Source organism: Sorex fumeus, unplaced genomic scaffold (assembly GCF_029834395.1).
Source record: "Sorex fumeus unplaced genomic scaffold, SorFum_2.1 ptg000072l, whole genome shotgun sequence".
Classification (NCBI taxonomy): Eukaryota; Metazoa; Chordata; class Mammalia; order Eulipotyphla; family Soricidae; genus Sorex; species Sorex fumeus.
Genome location: NW_026606129.1, coordinates 8,401,619 through 8,423,846, shown reverse-complemented (window position 1 = coordinate 8,423,846; position 22,228 = coordinate 8,401,619). Strand labels below are relative to the sequence as shown.

The 22,228-nt window shown below is 63.1% G+C and overlaps 1 protein-coding gene across 2 annotated transcripts in view; it reads right to left on the bottom strand.

Annotated features, from left to right (window-relative positions):
* Positions 1-20,186, bottom strand: part of MTMR14 (myotubularin related protein 14) — a 29,684-nt gene extending 9,498 nt beyond the window's left edge. For both annotated transcript variants that reach the window (XM_056129764.1, XM_056129763.1), the window contains exons 1-10: positions 19,902-20,186; positions 18,100-18,248; positions 13,371-13,479; positions 7,703-7,778; positions 7,499-7,559; positions 6,347-6,469; positions 5,153-5,226; positions 2,299-2,369; positions 1,807-1,881; positions 60-126 (exon numbers count right to left, since the gene is read on the bottom strand). In XM_056129764.1, coding sequence (XP_055985739.1) covers positions 60-126; positions 1,807-1,881; positions 2,299-2,369; positions 5,153-5,226; positions 6,347-6,469; positions 7,499-7,559; positions 7,703-7,778; positions 13,371-13,479; positions 18,100-18,248; positions 19,902-20,057 — 961 coding nt within the window. In that variant the 5' untranslated portion in view covers positions 20,058-20,186. The remainder of the gene's footprint in view (positions 1-59; positions 127-1,806; positions 1,882-2,298; positions 2,370-5,152; positions 5,227-6,346; positions 6,470-7,498; positions 7,560-7,702; positions 7,779-13,370; positions 13,480-18,099; positions 18,249-19,901) is intronic.
* Positions 20,187-22,228: the final 2,042 nt, after the last annotated feature.

Below are 22,228 nucleotides of genomic sequence, written 5' to 3'. Positions count from 1 at the left end.
CCGCCACACAGGGCCCCCGAGTGCTTCTCCGGCAGAGCCCAGGGGCGCCAGCGACTCACCGTCGCGGGTGACGATGGAGAGCAGCAGTTTCAGGTAGTTTTGTGTTTGTTGCACCAGGTCCCAACTCTGTTGGAGAAGGATCAAAGTGATCTAGAAATAGGCAGCTCAGACCGGGGATTTAAAGCGTTTAAGGAATAAAATGCCAAGAGTTATTCCGGGTGAGAGGAGCCAAGACTCTCGGTCAGAGGCCCATCCCCGGATAAGCCCAGACTTGGGGACATCGGGGAGGGCACGGGGAGCCGCAGGGCAGCTGCCGGGCAGAGAACAGCGTCGGCCGCGGGGCATGGGGGTCAGGCGCCCGCTGGCGGCAAGTCACTTGCTACAGATGCAGCCTCGGTGGACAGAATCTTCTGAGACGGGGCTGGGGCTGCTCTAGGCGGCCGCCCCGGGGCCGGCTCGGTTCCAGGCCCCCCTCACCCAGCCGCTGAGCTGTGCACCTTCCCAGGGGTGGGCGGGAGGTTCCCCGGGGAACCGGAAGCGGCTCCTTTACCTGCCCCTCTTTTGGCAGCACCAGCTCCCCCCTCCCCGCCTTCTCCCCCCCCCACTCCCGCAGCTGCTCTGGTCTCGCCGCGGACCTGCCTCCCTGGGGGACCTCCTTCTACAGTGGCCGGGAGGGGCCCAAGGGCTAAGCCCAAGGCTCAACCGCCCCCAGGTGGTCGGCTCCTGCCGCCTGTCTAGGCAGAGCCGAGGTGGACAGTCCAGCAGGAGGCCCACCGGGAGGGCACTGGGAGAACAGCCCCCGGGGGGGGGGATTCCAGAGCACGGTACCGGCAGCTGAACCCCGGACAGGACACACTCAGGTCACCCCAGGAACACCCCGGAGGCCCAGGTGGGGGTACCCGAGGGTGGCCCTGGGGTGCGGTCAGCCCAGCAACAGGCCCCCGTGCTGCGCGGGTCTAGCAGGTCAGCAGGGGGGTTTTGTGATTTAGGGCTTTTGCTCTGTTTGGGACCACACCCAGCAGTGCTCAGGGCTTCCTCCTGGCTCTGCATTCAGGAACGACTCCTGGCGGTGCTCGGGGGACCATATGGGATGCCGGGGATCGAACCCTGGTTGGCCATGTGTAAGGCAAACGCCGTCCCCATGTTCTATGGCCCTGGCCACATAGAGGTGGGTTTTAAGACAGAGCGGCCGTGACAGAGAAGCCTGCCCCTCTGCCGACTCCTGCAGACCACACTGGACGCCCAGGTGGCTGCCCTCACACAGGACACACCACAAGGGCAGGGGCCCGGCCAGGCTGGTGGCAAAGGGTCCGAGGGTTCCGGGCGGAGTGTGGGCTGTGAGCTGGCCAGGCTGGGTCTGTGCGGTTCTGTGCAGGGAGCAGCTGGGCCTGGAGCCAGGGGTCAGCAGGACGGAAGGCCACGGGGCAGAGGGATCAGACGGGGGAGTGTGGTGAGCCCTTGCCGTGGCGAGTGATGGGCCCCCACGAGGAGCTGTCAGGCATCTGACCGAATGAGGTCAGGCAGTCAGCACTTCTGCCGTGGGACGTGTTTCAAGGAAAAATGAAGTCACGAGAGCCAAGGCCAGGAAAAGCCCCGAGGCCTGTGGGAGCCCCCGGAGGACACGAAGCCGACACAGCACTTAGAACAAACCACCACAGAGAGTTTGTGCCTCGAGCCCCGGGCTGAGAGGACGTGGGCCACAGGGGTCTGCACACAGACAAGGTGGGGGTCCCCTGGGCCTCAGGGGTCTACAGAGATGGGGTGGGGGTCCCCTAGCCACAGGGGTCTGCCCGTCCCAGGCCTCACCTGATACTGGCTCCAGTCAATGCTCAGGGAGCACGTCAGGAAGTCGGGGATGCTGAGGGGGGCGTCAACGTAGTCCTGGGGGGAAGGGATGGAGTGAGGTGCGGGCCAGCCCCAGGGAGACAGGGCAGGTGGCGGCGGGCGCTGTGGCCACCTCAGCGGGGTGGCAGGCCAGGTCCCTCTGTGGCCTGGGGGGCGCCCTGTCTCGGGGACAACGTGGCAGACGCTCCAGCCAGGGTCCATCTGCTGCCACCCGAGGAGCAGCGTGCCGGCCCCCACCCCAAGGACGGTGGGCACGAGGGCCTGTCCCTGTCCCCACAGACAGACGTTGGGGCAAGGGCCCGTCCTCACAGCCCCTGAACGTGCCTTTCCAGAGGAGGGACCCCCAGGTGTGGGGGTGCGCAGCATGCCAGGTGGGGGGAGGGGGAAATGGGGTCCACTGGGAGTGCGAGAGCCGGGGCCGTTTCCGCAAGCCCCCAGCCGGCCTGCACTGACCTGCTTCCAGTTGAAGATGAGTCCTTCCGCCTGGTAATCCCGGTCCTTGTACTCCTTGAAAAATTCACAGCCTGGGAGAGAAGCGTGGAGTCAGGGTGGCCCGGCCCGACCTCGGTCTGTGGGGGGCTGGGCTGGGGCTCCCAACCTCCCTGTCTCCCCACCTGGGCGCGGGGCGCTGGACCCCTCCTCCACATCCCCCAGGCCCAACAGCCCCGGGGGTGGAGACCTCTCTCCTGACGCCCACCCCTTGGGTGGACAGTGCCGGGATGTGCTGGGCGCTGAGTAGACCAGCAGGGTCTGCTTCTCGCTAGAAAGCTTGTACGGAGCTGGCGGGCAGCCCTCCAGGAGAGGCGCAGGGGTCAGGGGTGGGGGACAGAGGGAGACCAGGAATCACTCCTGGTGGTGCTTGGGGGGCGGCCATATAGGGGTCGAGCCTGGCTCAGGCGCGGGCGAGTGCCCGCCTGCTGTCCCACCGTCAGCTCCCAGGGGAGTACACCGCAGGGAGCAGGCGCAGAGGACCATCCTGAGGCCACCCACCGCTGCCCCCCGGGGCCCGCACACGGTGAGGTCTCCAAAGCAACACTACAAGCGGCCACAGGCTGACGGGCTCACGGAACTACACCAAGTCTGGCCTGGGCTCTGGTCCTGGGAAGATGCAGAGGAGGCCGCAGGCGAGGCCCCAGGTGGCAGGCGGGACACTCACGCCCCCGCACGGTAATCCCCAGCCCTGGTGCTCTCTGGGATGAAGGAAACATAAATACCAGGCAGAGGCGCTGAGCCTGGAGCCCGGGTCACAGACACCAATTATCTGAGAGCAGAAGCAATTTCCCCGAGAGCCGGGAGGGAGGGAGCCGTGGCCGCTCCTGGCGGAAGAGGCTTCTGGAGCCCCGAGAGGGGCGGAGGATGGGCACAGCCGTCCACTTGGGCCGTCCACTTGGGTGGGACAGACTCCGCACCTGCCACGGGTTTCAGGGCCCTGAGGAAAGTGCTCCTGGAGCACTCCTCAGGTGACTGGGCCAATTTCCGTTTGGGCCGGGTAGGGAGCAGCTACAGTGGACCCTAGTGGGAGATCCAGAGTGGTCACTGAAGTGACGCTGACCTGGTGCGGCTGTGCTTTCCTGCTGGGGCACACGCCAGAACTCCAGCAGTGGCCGGAGGGCGCCCCTCAGCGCATGCTCCTTCTCGAAGGGGACACGGCCCCATGGCATGCGGGGCCACATTGCCGGATCTGAGGCCACTATCAGCAGGCGTGGCCCCGGCCCCCCACACCAGCAGCTCACGTGGGAGGCAGCCGTTAGGAGGCTCTCGTGCCTGCAGACTCCCTCAGCAGGGGCTGGAGCAAGACTCAGTCTGCCGCGGCAGAAGCGGTCCCCTCAACCACGGTCCCAGCGCCATCTCCACGACTGGTTTCGGGCGACTCTGGCCTAAACTTAACACGCCCACAGCTGCACCCGGAGTATTTCTCCTTATAATCTCTACGTGAACTTCTGTGTTTCTGTCCTGCAGACAGCAGCATCGCTCATATGACGGTTAGGCCAATGCACCCCAATTCATCCTGGGAGTTCAGGGCTCCCCCCGGCTCTGCCCTCAGGGAATCACTCCTGGTGGCACTCAGGGTACCACATGGGGGGGACCAGGGACCAAACCCAGGTTAGCTGTGTGCAAGGCAAGCCCCTCCGCTGTGTTACTGGGGGACACACCTGGTGGTGCTCAGTGATCACTCAGGGCACCGGGGGCCGCCGGGGACCCAGCCCAGGCCCGCTGAGCCCCCTCCCGGCCCACTCCCCGTTTTGTATAAACAGACACAGGTGCACTTAGCCCCAAAGGGCCCAGGCGAACGAGTCCCCGATGAACGAGTGAACAAACAGGCCCCGGGGGGGTTAACTGGGGGGTTTATGCTCTGTGTCGCTGGGAACAGACCCGGGGTCTCAGCCACAAGCACTGGGGGGCTCCGTGAGAGACTGAGCCACTGGGACGCGGTTATCAAGCCAGAACACATAAACGAGGACAACGCCTGCCCCCTCAGAGTGTGAGACGGTGGGTCCCCCAGGCTCTGCCCCAGGGGACTGTGGGGGGGCTCCCTGGGCCTCCCTCCCTGCCAAGTGCTCGGCGCTCCCCCAGGTCTCCAGCTGGCACAGCTCGGAGACTCCTCCCGTGGGTGGGAGAAGCGACGCACAGGAGGCGGGTGCAGCCTGCTCAAGGGCACACGGCTGGCACCTGCTCAGCGGGCAGGACACCGCAAGGAGATGCCACGGGGGGGCGGGGAGGGGGACTTGGTGCCAACTGTTCCCACAAAGACCATACGGCTCAAACAAGGTGGCCTTGGGGCTGACAGCACTGAGGGTCCTACTGGGCCTGCTCTGCAGGGGGGCGGGGGCGCTCCAAGCGGGGCCGACGCAGCCAGCACGGATGGGGGCCGGGGCCGGGGCTGGCCTCGCCTGGTGGAAGCTGGGCGCCACCAGAAGGGTTCAGTGCGGGCAGTGGGCAGAGAGCACTGTCCGGCCCAGGGCACAGCAGGCCTTTGCAGCACGGGGACCGACATGCCACCATCTCCCAGGGGACAGCAGCTGGGGCCCGCCACCACCAACGCCCCACCTGAAGCTCCGAGAGGAGGACAATCATGCGCAGGGCCACAGTTCACACATGCCACGGCCACGCGCAGGGTCACCATCACGCGAGCCAGCGCTCACGGCATTACGGACACACGCTTATCCTCGCTGCCCTGAAGCAGTGACCCCTGAGCTGAGTCTTTCCAAGCTCCAGCTGGTCCTGAGGACCTGGGCCAGGAGCGAGGCGTGATGCCCACGCTGGGCACCTGCCACCACGTGTGTGAGGCCGCGCGTCACGGGCCTACCTGGGTACGGGATGGACAGGAGGGTGAAGTCGGCGTAGCGCTGGGCTTTGTCCACCTTCTCAGAGGAGGTCACACTACAAGACAGGACACACATGTTATGGCATCACAACACACCTGCACACACACCATTCCCCGATGACACACGCACCATTCTCCAAACACACACACACACGCTAGTGTGGCCACCTCGGCAGGAACTGAAGCTACACGGCCACCGAGCACCTCAGCCCCATGAGGCCAGCACGGACACTCCGGTTGGAGGTAAACAAAATGAGAGCCAAGTAATGGACACCCTGTCCCAGAGGTCGCCCAGGGAACCCCTCTCCAGCGCAAGTTGCAGTGCCCCCGAGCCCTGGGCAGCTCAGCGGTGGGGGGGGGGGGGGGGGGGGAAGGGGGAGGCCTGGGGCCCGGCCACCATGCGAAGAGGGGCATGCCTGGGACGGGCTGCAGTGCCCCCGAACAGCTCAGGGGGGAGGAGGCCTGGGGCCTGGCCATGGTGCAGAGAGGGGCAGGGTCTGCCCTGACCACAGTGTTTCTGCGGCAGCCACTTCGGAGGATGAGAACTAGGACAAACACAACTTCTGAAAAAGGCCCCGCAATTTCATCACCCCTAACCCAAGCTCTCATCTCTAATTTTTTCCCTCTATTACAAGAACATCTGGCCCAGGTGTGTGGGTCCCACCCCAGGGCTGCACGCAAGCGAGGCAGGTCCTCCTCCGCTCCTCAGCGGAGCTCCGTCCCCACTCTCGTTAGTCTTGGGGGCCACACCTGGCGGTGCTCAGGGCTTACTCCCGGCTCTGAGCTCAGGAATCAGTCCGGGAGGCGCTCTGAGGTGAACCGAGGATTGAGCCCAGGTCGGCCGTGTGCCAGGCCAGTCAGGACGGCGGCTCCAGCCCCGGGTCCGAGTGTTCTGCCGCAGTAGCAGCCCGCCCCCGTCCTGCAGATGGCCCCATGGACTGACCAACCTTCTCACCGCGGGCCAGGGGCTGAAGAACTCTGCCCACCCAGAGCCCGAGTCTCTGACCCGTGAGCACGGGATGTGGAGGGTGGACGGGCAGGTGGCGGCTGAGCACTGGGCAGCGCCTCACGACCTGGAGCCAGAGACAGGAGCCCCATGCGCAAGTCTCCTGCCTGCGGGAAGGGCCGGGGACAGGCCTGGAGGCCCCTGCGCTCCGCGGTGGGCCCCGTACGTACTTCATGCCAAACTTCACCTTCTTGTTCTCCACCATCAGGTCACAGATGTATTTGACCGACAGATACCGCAGCAGCTTGATGTCGTAGCCCCGGACCTTGTCGAACAGATGCGTTTCTGAGCTCCTGAAACAAAGCCAGAGAGGGAAGTCGGACCCTTGTCCCTTTAGAGAGGTCTGGGGTTTGGGGCGGCATGGCACCTGGGGAAAGCATTAGCCGCTGCAGAGACTTTCTGTCCCCCTCTCTGCGGGCGGCGGGCGGGAGGAAGGTCACTCGGGGCCCCCTGTTCCCGGGAAGGTGACTTTCCAAGAGATTACCGGCCCCTCGGGACACATTTCAAAGAAGAGCAATTTGCAGTCGGGAGCTGGGAAAGGGCTTTCAGCGCCACTTGACATTAAGCCGGGAGACTGGAGATAATCTCCCCGTCCTACAAAGCAGCCGCCGGCCGCGGGTCCCCTCGGCCACGTGACTCACTCAGCAAGGCACAGACGACCCCGCATTGGAGAGGGACTCCTCAGAGGGGGGTAACTGACTGGCCAGACCAGCAGTGCGTCCCTTCTGCCTGCAAGCCGGGAAGCCAGGAGAAAGGCAGCATTTCCTCACGGCCAGCTGCCTCCGCCCAGCTCGGGAGATGCCTTGTGCCCGCTGCCCCGCAGCCCAGAGGCGCCCCCAGGGCCAGCGCAGGCCCTGGACACTCTGAGCAGGATCCAGGGAAACTGCTTGCAGGCCTGACCCCTGGGCAGTAAGTGGCGCTGGCCGCCTATAGCCCAGAGACACCGGCCACCACTCAGGCCCGTCCGGGGGCAGAGGAGCCCTTGCAAAGTCCCTTGGCTCTCTGCAACTCTGCCGAGGCTGTAGGGAGCGTGTGACGGCCCCATCCCCCAGCACGGCCCTGAGCTACCTCACTGACCCTCCAGCCTCAGAGCTGTGAAGCTTCTCGGTTGGGATCTGCGCCCACCCCATCCTGGGGGCCGTGCCCCGAGCCTGGCTCAGCAGGGGCTTGAGACAGTGGCTGTGAGAGGGACCCAGAGGGCACGGGGCCAGCAGCGGCGGAAAGAAGCCGCTCACCGGGCGGTGACAAATACACACGCGGGCACATCCGGCCCGACATCTGTCCCCAGCACAAGCCCGGACGCACAGCCACCTGGCACTGACCGGAGAGCACAGTCGTCCTCCGTGATGTCCTCCGCATCTGCCCAGGCGTCCTCTACACCCCCTGCCGGAGAAACCACCTGTGAGCCTTGAGCCCCCAGGCGCGCCCAGGCTCCCCCACTGCTCCCTCCAGGGGCAGCTCCGCTCGCCCCATGCCAGCAGGCGGGGGGGTGGGGGGGAGCCCCGGGCCCATCCTGGGCCACTCACCGGAGAAGATGTAGTTGTAGCCCGTGCGTCCGTACAGCTCCCCCCAGCCGGCCAGCGTGGCGGACCTGCAGATGTGCTGGGGGACATGGCGGGGTCAGCAGGGGCTCTCTGCGCCCCCAGCACTGACACACAGCCAGCAGGGGTCCCAAGATGCCATCGTGCTTAGCCTGTCAGGTCACGACCCCCAAAGCGCACACCCCCGAGAGCTCATGCCCAGAATCCCGCTTTACTTCAGGGATACAGCAGCCAGGGCTGCTCAGAAACCACACCTGGGGATGAAGCACCCAGGGGTGCCTGGCAGGCACTCCCAGGCCTATGTTCAGGAACCGCATGGTGCTGGGGGTGGACCTGGCCTCTCTAGCCGAATCTCTTTTTTTGATGAGACCATTGGCACTGGGCTGGAGCGACAGCACAGCAGTAGGGCATCTGCCTTGCACGCAGCCAACATGGCCGACCCGAGTTCGATTCCTCCGCCCCTCTCGGAGAGCCCGGCAAGCTACCGAGAGTATCTCGCCCGCACGGCAGAGCCTGGCAAGCTCCCCGTGACGTATCCGATATGCCAAACACAGTAACAAGTCTCACGATGGAGACATTACTGGGCCCGCTCGAGCAAATCGATGAACAATGGGAGGACCGTGACCATGACCATTGGCACGCTCACTGCGTCTTTTAAGAAGCAAGGATTGTGGACACTATTTTCCATACCGTGCTCTAGCGCCCCACAACTTTTAAAAAATCATTTTTATTTTATGGTTTATGGTTTGGTTTCTGGCCCACACGTTAGGGTGCTCAGGGCTTATCCTGCCTCAGCGCTCAGGGATCACTCCTGGCAGCGTTGGGGGGACCAGGGCAAGTGCAGGACACTGAAGCCGGGCAGGCGGCACGCAGGCAAGTGCCTTACCTGCTGTCCTGTCCCTCAGCCCCTCCTCACCCCACAGCCTTCATTCCAGAGCCTGCGAGCCCTTCCCCACTGTTCTGATAGTGCACCGAAAACACCCAGTTGCACAGCACCGGCATTAGGACACGCAGCGCGGGACTGTCACCTGGTAGAGAGGCGGGAAGGAGACAGCTCTGCGCTCGGGGAGCCCGGGGGCAACTTTGCTCTGCTGCCCACCTGCTGGGGGCAGTGGGGACTCAGACTGGGCCGGGGCGGGGGTGGTCTGACAGGCCAGTTGGGGCGGTTCAGCCCCTTGTCGATTCTATTACTCTTAGTCCTTCAGTACTTGAGGACCACACATCTGCATCGGGATCGACCCAGGACTCCCAAATACCAAGCTGGGGCCCTGGGGCCACCTCCCCTGCCCACCCGAACATTCCTGGTGATTCCTTGGAGAAGGAGGGGTGACAGGGAAGGGCACCTGGGAGCCACATTCCTGGCCTGGGGCTGCTGAGCTTTTTCTGGCTCCCGAAGTGTCCTGAAAATTTCATGGAAACAAACTTTGCAGAAGAGGTGCCCAGCTCAGATCTCGCCTGTAAGACCCAGTGGACTGTAGGGGTGAGGGGTGCTGAGCCCTGGGAGGGACCCTGAGTTCCCAATGGTGGGGGCTGCCACTGAGCGGAGGGGTGTGGCTAGGTGTGGCTAGCTGCGGCTGCCTGGGTATCTGAGCGTGACAGGCATGGCCAGGCCAAGCTCCGAGAGCCGCTCCTTAGCCTCCTGGCTGCAGGGCCCACCGCACCCATCACGTTCAGGGACGGGCTGCCCTTGGCCAAGTTGCTGTCCCGTGCCTCGGTCCTCTGATCATGCGTGCAGAACTGAGCCCGTAACAGTAAGACAGTTCTGAACGTGCAAAAGCCAAAACTTAACTCAGATCATGGTGATTCCAGTAGTGCAGGCCCTTGCTGCCTTTCTCCATGAAAAAAAGGCCCTGAGCAGGGAAGCGTAGGCAGCCCAGTGCCCTGGGGTCTGCGGGCAGAGGGACAGAGCTGGGCTCCCCTTGCTGGAGGGAGCAGGAGGACAACTCAGCCCGACACAACTGCCAAAACGCCTGAGCCAGGGCTGGAGAAACTGCACCGAGGGGCCGGAGCGATAGCACAGCGGGTAGGGCGTTTGCCTTGCATGCGGCCAACCTGGGTTCGATCCCCAGCATCCCATATTCCTGAGCGCAAAGCCAAGAATAACCCAAGCATCGCTGGGTGTGACCCAAAAAGCAAAAAAAAAAAAAAAAAAAAAGCAAAAGAAACTGCACCAAGAGCACAGTCCCTGAAACGCCTGAAGTGAGTTTTCAGTCAGTGAACCCGGTATGGGTCTAGGGAGGACAGTGGGCTGTGCTGGCCGGGTACCGGCTGATCCGGGTTCGATCCCCAGCACCACCAAGAGTAATCTCTGAGCATCACTGAGCGCGGCCCACCCACCCCCCCAAATTAATCACTGAAAATGTGAAAACATTACATCCACAGGTAGTCAGGAGAAAGACCTGGACCTTGCACTCGTACTGTCTTCACAAGTTGATCCGCCTCTTATACCTCAACGAGGATGCAGGCTTTCTAGCCGCCAAGTGAAGTTTTTGGCTTAACATTTTGTAAGCAGGAGTGACTGCTCAGAGGAGCAGCCAGGGTGGTGCGTGGCGTGTGGGAGCCCAGGTCTGATCCCTGGCACGCCTGATCCCAGAGCACTGCCCGGCTGTCCAAAACAAAGGCCTCAACAAAAATACCTGGCAGTTTTCACAGCTTCTCTAAAACTGAAGTTCATGAGGGAGCCAGAGAAAGCACAGCAGGTAGGGCGCTAGCCTTGCACGAAGCAGACCTGGGTTCAATCCCTAGCACCCCATATTATCCCTTGGGACCCGCCTGGAGTGATCCCTGAGCTTCGCTGGGTGTGGCCCTCCTGAGCCAAAAAACAAACAAACAAACAAACAAAAAACAACTTACGAGTTGTTAATGAAATTCTTATTTCCTCAGACAAGGAGGCTTTGAACCCTGGGGTCTGTGGCCGGAAACGAAACATGTGGGGCTTATGCTCAAAATAAGAGCACATAAAGTAGATCTAAAGGAGGCAACCACAACAGAGTCCAGGCAGCCAATCCATATTGCACTGCCTGGACGAGAAAGTGCAGGGCAGACAGGATTAACAGGCAAAGCCACAGCAACGTTTCAGAATGCTCAAGAACATTCCAGAACATTCCAGAACACCGAGCCTCTTCACAGCAGCTAGCACCCTGCACAAGGAGCTGCCCAGGTTTCTTCTCAGAAGGCTGGAGTCAGCCCACAAGGCAATACACTCCCACTGGACAGCACCGACAGTGTGGCTTTTCTTAAAGGCATTCCTGACATTCCTCCTCCAGGTGGGCACCAAAGTTCAGGAGAATTTCCAGCCGAGATGCTCTGAGCTCGGCCAGGGACTTCCTGGAGCCTTTATCACGTGCACACCAAAGAGGGACTTGGCAGCCCCAGGGGGGCGGTTGGTTGCATCTGGTCAAGCATGACCCCAAAGGGAAGTGCCCACCAAGCAGTCCTCCAGACAGGAAGTGCCCCTCACAGCAGCCCCCCCCCCCAGAGAAGAGGTGTCCCTCACAGCAGCCCCCCAGACAGGAAGTGCCCCTCACAGCAGCCCCCCCAGACAGGAAGTGCCCCTCACAGCAGCCCCCCTCGACAGGAAGTATCCCTTACAGCAGCCCCCAGAAAGGAAGTGTTCCTCAGAGCAGCCCCCCAGATGGGAAGTGTTCCTCACAGGAGCCCCCCCAGACAGGAAGTGCCCCTTATATCAGCCCCCCAGACAGGAAGTGCCCCTCACAGCAGCCCCCCAGAGAGGAAGTGTCCCTCACAGCAGCCCCCCAGACAGAAGTGTCCCTCACAAGAGCCCCCCCAGAGAGGAAGTGTCCCTCAGAGAAGTCCTCAGACAGGAAGTGCCCCTCACAACAGCCCCCAGAAAGGAAGTGTTCCTCAGAGCAGCCCCCCAGATGGGAAGTGTTCCTCACAGGAGCCCCCCCAGACAGGAAGTGCCCCTCACAGCAGCCCCACAGACAGAAACTGCCCCTTATATCAGCCCCCCAGACAGGAAGTGCCCCTCACAGCAGCCCCACAGACAGAAACTGCCCCTTATATCAGCCCCCCAGACAGGAAGTGCCCCTCACAGCAGCCCCCCAGAGAGGAAGTGTCCTCACAGCAGCCCCCCAGACAGAAGTGTCCCTCACAAGAGTCCCCCCAGAGAGGAAGTGCCCCTCAGAGAAGCCCCCAGACAGGAAGTGTCCCTCCCTCAGCAGCCCCCTAGTAGAAAGTACCCCTTATGGCAGCCCCTTTTTTGACAAGATGTGCCCCACAGCAAACCCCCAACGGAAGTGTCCCTCATGGCAGCCCCGACAGGAAGTGCCCTCATGGTACTCTGTGGTCAGCGTGTGATGCTGCGGTGACTGAACCACAGAACTTTGGGCAACAGGGGCCTGAATGCTCCCCGGCAGTTCCCAGGCACGAGGAGCTCCGGCAGCCCCAGTGGCCCTGCTTCCACCTCAGGACAGACAGGTCTGAAGGGGAGCGAAGGCGCCCCGGAAAAACACTTGCGCTTGCAGAAGCAGCGTCTGAAACTGTGGGTCTCACCCTGTGTGTGGTCATGTAGCTGGTTTTCGGGGTTTTATTTTGGGGGGAGCCAAACCCGGTGCTCAGGGATCAAGCGGGGGTCCCGCCCACCGTGTCGCTCCAGCCCCCAACTAGCTCTGAAGAAATTTTGTTTTGCAATAAATTCCTCGTTATTTCGCAGGAGACAGCGTGCGCTCTCTATCCCGAGTGTTCGGACCAGGGATGCAGGTACATCAAGAGCGCTGGGACAGAAGCACCAGATGAGGCGAAGGGGCCCGGCTGCTCCCCGACACCCCCCCCCCCCCCGGCCCTGTGCCAGGCTCCATCCCCCTCCCCTGCTCCCTGCCCCAGGAGGGCCCTGCTGGAGCCCACAGCTCTGCATACGCAGCGAGCACACACTCTGGGTCAGCGCTGGCGCCTGCACCCAAGCCGCCCCCCGACGCCCAGACTGCGGCCACCTCGCTGTCCGTCCCTCCCAAGTTCCTCTAGCTCAGTGTGGGGGCCTCGGGGGCAGACACGGGCCTCTGGGTGGGGCCCGTTTCGAGAAGCTCCGTGACCACTTAGAGCCGCTGCGGGGAGCAGCCCCGAGCACTGAGGGGTGGCCTCGAACCAGAACGGGACAGTAACGTCATCTATGAGGCGGGGACATCACCCAGAGCAGAGGGAGACGGCAGACAGGGAAAGGCGGGCCCTGGGACGCCCACTGGACACAGCACTGGCACAGGTCACACGTGTCACGCTCACATGTGCCCAGTGGGTTTCCTGCGGTGTCTGGTTCTGGGCCCACACCCGGCAGTGCTGGACTCTGGCTGAACATTTCCTGACAGCCATCCAGGGGGGCGTCTGCTCCCCCCGGGGGCTGGGGGCACACCGGGCGGTGCTCAGAGACTGCCGTCAAATTCCTGATGCAAAACCCCTTGCCCAGCCCAGGAGGGGATCTTGGGCAGCCGACACGCAGCCGTCCTTAAGGAGAAACTGCGGTGAATGGCCTCATCGGCAGGGGGAGAGCGAGATCTTCGGGGGCAGGACAGGGTGCACGGTGTGACCCTCCGACTCCACAGACTGCACTCAGGCACAACAAGGTCACCGCCTCACGTGCTCAGGCCAGACCCTCCCCTTGGCACGAAGTCAGAGGCCTCTGGCCCACGCGTGGCCTTACCTTGCCCCTGAACAGGATCACCGGGCAGACGAACCGGCCCCTGCACCGGGCCATCTTGCTGCGGTAGATGAGGTCTTGCAGCTTGTTCACCTGCATGGTGCTCTGGAACCTGGGGGCGGGTGGGAGACGCCATCAGGTATCCCGGGCGCGGGGCAGGCGCTCGGAGACCCCTGGCTTCTGCCCAGCGCACCCCCGACTGGGGAAAGTTGGTACAGGCGCCAAGTGCATCATCCCAGTGCATGGAGGAGACACATTTTTCGAGTAGAAGCCAGAGTACAGGCACGGCGATGTAGTCACCCTAATTTCAGAACTGGACTCGGGGTGGGGAAGCCAAGTCGTCCTTGGCTGGGAACCAGTGTTTGAGGTGAAACCAGGCTCCTGAGCGCCGAGACAGTACAGCAGGGAGGACGCTTGCCTGGCATGCGGCAGGCCAGTTTCGACCCCCTGCCCCACACATGGTCCCCCAGATCCCTGCCAGGAGCGAGCCGTGAGCAACGCGGGTGAGGCCCCTCCAGAAAACCACCAAAGTGGCCACTGCCGTGCAAGGCGCGCCAGCCCAGCACGCCCTCCCGTCCTCCAGAAGTCCAGGGATGGAAAATCGGGGCTGGGGGCCGGAGCAACAGTGGGCAAGGGGCTGGCCTTGCATGTGGCCGACTGGGTTTGATGCCCAGCATTCCATATGGTCGCCTGAGCACCGCCAGGAGTAACCCCTGAGCATCAGCGGGTGTGACCCAAACCCCACCCCCCCAAAAGAAAAGAAAATCAGGGCTGGGGACGTGCCATACGCCCCACGGCACTAACCACCAGAGTCCCCTCAGCATGAGAGGCACACACGAGAACCTTCTCCAGGGCCAAAGGAAGCAGGACAGCAGACCCGCAGAAGCGGGAGCCTTTCTGGGGACCTGCCGCCCTCCACCCTCGGCAACAAGCACCCGCTGAGCTCAGTTCCCCGGGGGGTCCAACCCACCTCGCAGCATCAGCGGCGGCCGACGGACCAACACACAGCGGCCGTGGGACTGCATCCGCAGGCCAGCACTGCCCTGCCGGGGCTCTGGACTGTCCCACACTAGCCAACCGGACACGGCGCCACCCCCCTCAGCTGCCAGGGGCTCACTCTCCTACTCCCCGACCTCAACACAACCCGAGGTTGTCCCCAGCGGCTCCCGTTTCCCTCGGTGGGCTCCTCACGACACTCATCCCTGCACACCTGTGTGAAGGTCTCTGTGTGTATGTGTGACCTCGGCATTTCTTTCAGGTATCGAGGGGATTAGACTGTGTTTCTCAAGAGCGGCAGAGGGAACACTCTAGAAGAATTGGGCGCCCGATGGGATGCCGGCCCAGCCCTCACGGCCATTGCCCCTCTCCACAGCTGAAGCAGCTTCACAGGAGAGCCAGAGCTGAAACTCGACTGGCCAAGGACGCCCCTGACCTCAGCCTCGCCCCTGATTTCCCACTCGGAGTCTGTCTTCCTCCCCTCTCTGGAGGAGCTCTGGTCAGGAACTTCTAGCCAGGAGAGGGCTGAAGGGGTCCTTGGACAGGTTAAGGGGGCTACTTTTGGAAAAGCCCCAGAGTGATCTGGGAAAACAACCTCGTGATTATAGGGGGAAACGCTCACCGCACAGCGGCTGGAGCCACAGGACAGCGAGAGGGCACCTGGCTCGCACATGGCTGACCAGGATTCCACCCCAGCAGCACAGAGGGTCCGGAGCTCTGCCGGGAGTGGGCCCTGAGCACAGAGCCAGGAGGGAACCCTGAGCACAGGGCTGGGAGTGAGCCTTGAGCACAAAGTCGGGAGGAAGCCCTGAGCATCACCAGATGTGACCACCACAGCTCCTCCCCGCAAAAGGAAATCACCTTTGGCCTCAAACTTTGAAGGGGCAAGGCTGGAGGCCGAGTCAATAAGCAACGATGCCCTCATTTGTGCAGGCAGGCTGGGGTCTGCCCAGGAGGGCGCGGAGTTCCCAGGCTGCTGGATGTGGGGGCTGGGGATGGTGGCCCGGAGAGGCTGGCCTTTCCCGACACCTGTCCTGGCCCCGCACGTCTCCCTGTCCTGCTCCTCCCTTTGCGGTGAGCGGAGGGAAACGCTCAGTTCTGGAGCTGCTCCAGCAAACTGGACCCAGGAGGGGCGTGTGGCTTCCCTCGCTGAGGCACAGGCCAGTCTGAAGGGGCCCCCGGGGGCGCAGAGGGGCCGAGCCCTCAGCCCTTAGCCTCTCCTTACTAGAGCCCTCAACATTCATGGGAACGCGAAGCCGCGTCCCTGAGGACCAGCCGGAAGTGAGCTGAGCGCGGGACAGATGGTGGAGGCCATGTGACGCCGTCTTCCCTGGCGGCCCTGCTGGACCCGGGGGTGGAACTTTTTTTTTTTTTTTTTTTGTGTGCTTTTTGGGTCACACCTGGCGATGCACAGGGGTTCCTCCTGGCTCTGCACTCAGGAATTACCCCTGGTGGTGCTCAGGGGACCATATGGGATGCTGGGAATCAAACCTGGGCTGGTTGCGTGCAAGGCACACGCCCTACCCGCTGTGCTATTGCTCCAGCCCCTCGGGGGTGGAACTTTAACCAAAGCCCAGCACCCCCTTTGCGCTCCAGGGGCGCCTGAGCGCGGAGCACCAGCCTAAGGTGGACCCCACTTCCTCTGCTTCGGGGTTCCCCAAGGTCTGCCACACACAGTCTTGCTCGTCTGAGGGATGAGCTTCCCTGGGCAGGGGGCTGCCAGGGCACGCTGCGTCCTAGTCAGCTCTACGGTGTCCCTCGGTCTGACGGGGGTCGGGCTGAAGCCCAAGGCAGAACTGGGAGGAAGCAGCAAGCCCCGCAGCCGCGCGGCCGCCTCCCTCCGCAGCGGGCCTGGAGCGAGACGCGGTGGGGAGGCCTGAGTAGACCCGGGTGAAGGCCAAGCCCGACCCGCTGGCTCACGGCGCTTAGCCGGGACCCGGGCAGTTCCGTCTCTGGTCCTCGGCTTCTCATCTGCGATGCCCCCTTCTGTGGGGGCTGCAGACCCAGACACTCTGCGACTCAGCCCCATCCTGCCAAGGGCTACAGGGCCCCGGGCAGCCACTTCCTTCCAGGAAAGTGTTCTCACGCCTCAGAGGACTAAGCACTGCCCCGGGGTCTGGCGGCAGAGAAGCGCAGGCCCCACGCTAGACCCCCTGAAACAGACTCTGGTCACCCCCCTAGTCTGGCGGGAGAGGCGCCCCCTGACTCCAGCGAGGCTGAAGAGCAGAACCGCCAGGGTAGAGTCAAAACCGCCCCACGAGCAGGACGGTGGAGGGGGCCGGGGAAGCACAGGCAGGAGCTGGCGCTAAGAACGGGCATGGAGTCCGGGGAACCCTCAAGAGGGGCACTTCCCTCACCCCCAAAAGCCTTGTGAGCTGGGCTGCTCAGGGCAGTGAAGAGACTTCCGGAGGGAGAGCACAGCGGGGAGGACACTCGCTCTGCAGCCCCGGCCCCCATGTGTCCCGCCAGGAGTGACCCCAGAGTGCAAAGCCAGCAGGAAGCCCAAGCACCAATGGTGTAACCCCAAAACAAAACACAACACCCCCAGCCCACAAGAAAGCAGGCTCAGACCTAGCACCTCCCCGACGGCAGCTCCCTGTTAAGGGTGTTTGCGTCAGCGGAAATATGCTCATGAGACTCTGGACACTGGCGCGGGGCCAGGGAGGGGCCTGAACCCCCCTCAGTGAGTGACTCCTTCAGGGGAGCTGGCAAACGACAGCCCGCACCCTCTGGCCTCCACACGTCAGCAGGCGCCCGAGGGGACGTCCCGCCACTCTGCCTGGGGCCTCCTGCAGGGGCACAGCAGGCAGCACCCTCCTCCCTAAGTGCCCGTGGCCCCCAGTAGCATCTCAGGATTGAGTTTAGTTGTGGTGCTGGGGCAGAACCAGAGCCTCACTCGTGCTCTGCCGCGACTGAACCAGTGCCTGTGATTTTAACGCAAGAGCTGGGCCCGAGATTTGGGGTCTCGAGCGAGCTGGTGCACACGGTGGGCACGCCACGAGGAGCGGCAGTCTCCACTGAGGCTCAGAACCTGCATCCGCGAGGCAGAGGCTGCTGCCAGGGCCCTCGGATCCCCAAGGAATCAGCCAGCGGGGCACAGGGTCCTTCCTGATCTGGGCTTTCCCTGTTCCCGGGCCTCGCCCGAGGCTCAGGGGTCCCGGCAATCAACCAGGGGTTGGCCGTGTAAGGCGAGTGCCCTCTCCACAGTAGCACTGCTCGGGCCCCCATGGTTACATCTTGCCAGGCAACTGCGAGCGCCTGGTACCTGCCACTGCGTCTATGCCAGGCGCAGGGGGCTCGGGCCTGCCTGGGGATCCACAGGGAGCGACTGGCCCGGGCCAGTGGCTGGGTTTGGATTCTCTGCGCAGGCCGGGGCTGCAGCCGCCTGGTTCTGTGTCCAGGGCTGCACAGCAGTTGCTTTCCCAAGTGGGGTGCAGTGAACATGCGGCCGGCAGGCAGAATGGGGCAGGCTAAGCCTGTGCCTCTGGTCAGTGCTCCGGGGCCACGCCCGGGCCCCCCAGCACCTCTGGGCACGCCGTAAGACCTGGAAGCTCATCACCCCTGAAGTAAAGGTGTCAATCGGGCCGCACCCCAGGGGAAAGGAGCCCCGAGGATGACATCCTGGTCCTAAGCGTGAGCGGCCATGCCCCCGCCCTGCCTGGGGGTGAAAGGTCGAGGTGTCATGTCCCCTGCAGCCCCCCCCCCCCGCAGCCCTAGGGGTCACGGGGCCACTCACGTATCTTTCTCCTTCTCGGAACTCTCATACTCCAGGATGACGATGTGCTGCGGGTAGTGGCCGCAAATGTCGCCGTTCACGTTCTGGATCACGCTGTAGCAGTAGTCTCGGCCGAACAGCTCCAGGCACCGCTTCTGAATGCGCTCCACCTGCAGACAGCACGGAGGTGAGGAGGCGGCGCTGGACAGGCCACCGGAATGGCAGCGGCCATGTGCGGGGCTTTAACGGGACACCCGTGACCCTGGCGTGACATGCTTCTGAAGGGACTGTGAATGTCTACCATTTTAGTTTTCGGGCCACACCCCAGCAGGTGCCCAGGGGTCTCTCCTGGCAGGATCAGGGGGACCGTATATGGTGCCAGGAACTGAACCCAGGTTGGCCGCACGCATGGCAAGTGCCCGCGAGCCGCTGGACTGTCTCTCCAGCCCGGAACGTCTGTCTGGGAAGCGCGTTCTCTTCGTGAAGACCCCAGGAGCACTGCAGGGGGCCACAACACAAGTCTCCGAGCTGCTGGATCTCCATTCCTTCCCCTGGAGTGACTGTCACCTTGCAGCGGTTCTGGGTTCACCCCCCCTCTCTAGGCACAGGCCAGCCCCAAGAAGTTCCAGTTGAAGGTAACGACAGCTTCTAACAAAGCTGCCTCCCAACACACCACTTAGAAATTCGATTTAAAAGCTCCAGGTTCCCCTAACTTGCTCCATTCACCACTTCAGGGAAAGGCTCAATGGTAAAAAGCCAGGAGATGTGCGACACTCAGGGGACTCCCGAGACCTGGAAGCCACGAGAGGGAGCAGGAGCAGCTGGAGAGCCAGCCAGGTGCAACTCAGAACCACCCGAACCCTCGGGGGCCCAGCAAAACCTGAGACCCTCTGGAGCGACTTAAAGCCACTTCCTGGAGAAGGCAGCAGCCCCTTGGGGAGGGGACAGGGGAGGAGAGTGAGAAATCCCAGGGCTCCAGCAGGCGGCCTCACATGTCCTCAGGAGCCTGTTAACCCAAAATGCAACAGGCCTTCGAGGACTGACACAGAAGGCTCCTGAACCCAGAGCCTGGCAGACCCCAAAACAAGCTTCGGGTCTCCAGGCTCATAAACGGGCTCAGCAGGGCTGGGTGGGACCAAGGAGTCAATCTGAACACACCCCGCAGCGCTGAGACAGGGGGTCCCCGGGCAGAGTCCTGCCAGCCCCCCAGCCAATGGGCGCCTTGGCCAGGGCAGTCTTGGGACTCCCAGCCCCCTCGTGGCCAGTGGGGGCGCCTGTGGCTCCCCAGCGCAGAACCGGGAACCTTTGGAGCCCCAACAGGTTTCATGCCCAGGCGGGCACAGAATCCCGCTGGAAAGGCGGACGCCAACCTGCCACGGGCGAACTAACTGGGAGTGGGGAGTGACGGGCGAGGGGGACGGGCCACGGACGGCGGGACTGCACCGAGGGCACGGGCGGTCGGCAAGGAGGAAGCCCAGCAGGGCTGGAATGTGCAGAAAAGGGGAATCGAGACCGGCGGCTGCCCAGGGACCTGGCCCGGGGGCCCGTGCGCGATCGCGCCCCGCAGGGAAGGCAGAGGCCGGGCTGGAGGGCAGGGAGGGGCAGCCGGCGCGTCCGCCGGGGACTCCGGCCTCGCATCGGACCCCGGCCGGCGCGACCCTCCAGGCCCGGGGACGCCCCTGCCCGGGGCTGCTCTCCCGCCGGGAGTCCCCGGCGCCGCCAGTCCCGAGCCCCAGGGCGCCCGCGCCCCCCGCCCGGCCCCGCGGCTCCTCGCCCCGACGCGACGCGGACCCGGGGCACTGCCCACTCCTCGCCGGACGCACCTTGGAGCCGCCCGTCCCGCCGCAGTCCTTGGCCCGGTACTGGGTCCGGGAGAACTCCTGCAGCAGCTCCCCGAGCCCGGGCTCCCGCGGCGGCGCGCCGCCCGCCGCCGCCGAGGAGCCCGCCGCCGCCGCCGCGTCCGCCCGAGCGCCGGCCATGGCCCGGCCCCGCGTCCCCCCCGGCGGGCCCGCGTCCCTCTCAGCGCGCCGCGGCCCGACCCATGGCCCCGGGGAGCCCAGACGCCAGCCCGGAACCTCCAGAACCGCCCCGGCCGCCGCCTTCCACCTCCACTTCCGGCCCCGCCCCGCCCGGCCGGATGTTTACTGCGGCTCCGCCAATGGGAGGCCGCGGCCCGCGCCCCGCCCCGCGCCCGCGGCCCACCCCTGACGCGGAGCGCCGCCAGTGGCCTCCCTGGAGGGGCCCCGCGGCCCGCGCCCTCGCGCCCCGCCCCGCGGGGTTTCCTCTGGGGAAGCCGGGCGAGACCATTGGAGCCGCGGGGGGCGGGGCCGGCCCGGGGGCGGGGCCGGCCCGGGGGCGGGGCCGGCCTGGGGGCGGGGCCAGCCCGGGGCGGGGCCAGCCCGGGTCGGGGCGGGGCCACGTCGCGCGCGCTCGGCGCTGCCCGATCGGAACCCCGGGCTCGGGCTCACGGATCCGTCGTGGTCGCCGCGGTCCCCGCTAGCTCCGGGGAGACACCTTCCCCCCTCCGTTCTGCAAAGCTCACGTAGGAAAGTCACGCTGGGTTCCATCCCCGCACCCGCCAGGACTAATCCCTGAGCGCCGCTGCTCGTGGGGCCCAAAACGGAAAATGGAAAACGAGCAGAAAAAGGAGCCGGAGGGAAAAGACGGCGGGTCGGGCGCTTGCCGGGTGCAGTCCCGGCTCCCCGTCTAAGGCCCCCCAGCACCCTAGGAGTGATTCCCGAGTGCAGAAGCCCTGAGCAATAACGGGTGTGGTCCCAGAACAAAAACCGCAGGACTCTAGCACTGTCCTCCCACTGTTCATCGATTTGCTCCAGTGGGCACCAGTGCCGTCTCCATGGTGAGACTTGTTGTTACTGTTTTTGGCGTTTCGAATGCGCCAGGGGAGCTTGCCAGGCTGTGCCGTGTGGGCAGGATACTCTCGGTAGCTTGCCGGGCTCTTCCAGAGGGACGGAGGGATCTGAACCCCTGTCCGCGGCGTGCAAGGCCAACGCCTTACCCGCTGTGCTATCATCGCTCCAGCCCAGAACAAAACCAGACCCAAAAAAACCCACACAACCCCAATCTGCTTTTTTTTCTCAACTGAGGTGTAATTGACATTTAACCTATTGACTTCATTGTACATATTGATTTAATATTGGTTTCTAGTGTGGAATAATCACCACATACACCTAACAACTGTCCCCGCTGAGCTAAACCTTTAAAACCTGACCTGGGTAGCAGCTGTCACGTGCAACACAGAATTGCCAAGGGCCGTCTCTGAGCTGACCAGTAGTTAACCCTCTAACTGACCTTTGTACCTTCTGTCCCCTGCACTCATGTGCCCTCTGCTCTATGTACGGGTTTGGTTTCGTTGTCATCTGTATGGTAGATTCCACATGGGAGTGACTGCATGCGTTTTTCATTCTCAGGCTTATTTCACCTGGCACAGTACCCTCAAGATACATCCCCTCTTGAGATGCCAAAATTTCCTTCTGCTGTGACTCAGTGGAGTTGTTTTCGACTAGAGAAAGATAATAGAAAGCCAGAGAAGAAAACAGGGAAAACCCTATTACTGTCTTCTTTGGACTGGGCCAAAGGCCTTTGGACTGGGTCAAAAGGCAATTATTTCCCTAAGTGCCAGCCTTTGAGAAGCCAGCCCGACAGCCTAATCACAGGACTGATGTCGTGGGCTTCAGCCAGAGGACAGAAGCCACCAATTAGAGAGCCAAGAATAGTTTAAGCTTGTTAACAATGATTAACTCTTTTGCCCACTTATCTCGTATTCCTCTTTTCTTTCTTTAAAACTCTCAACATTTAACCCTTCTTGTGACATATTTCGAATTTCTACCTGAAACCACGTACACCACATTACAATTCTTTGATTTCAAACATTTAATTGCCTATCATTTCAGCTCTTTTATTTATTTATTTATTTATTTTTGCTTTTTGGGTCACACCCAGCGATACACAGGGGTTACTCCTGGCTCATGCACTCAGGAATTACTCCTGGCAGTGCGCGGGGGACTATATGGGATGCTGGGAATCAAACCCGAGTTCGCCGCGTGCAAGGCAAACGCCCTACCCGCTGTGCTACCTCTCCAGCCCCTCAGCTCTTTATTTGTAGTTTGGCAATATATATCATGGGGCAAAG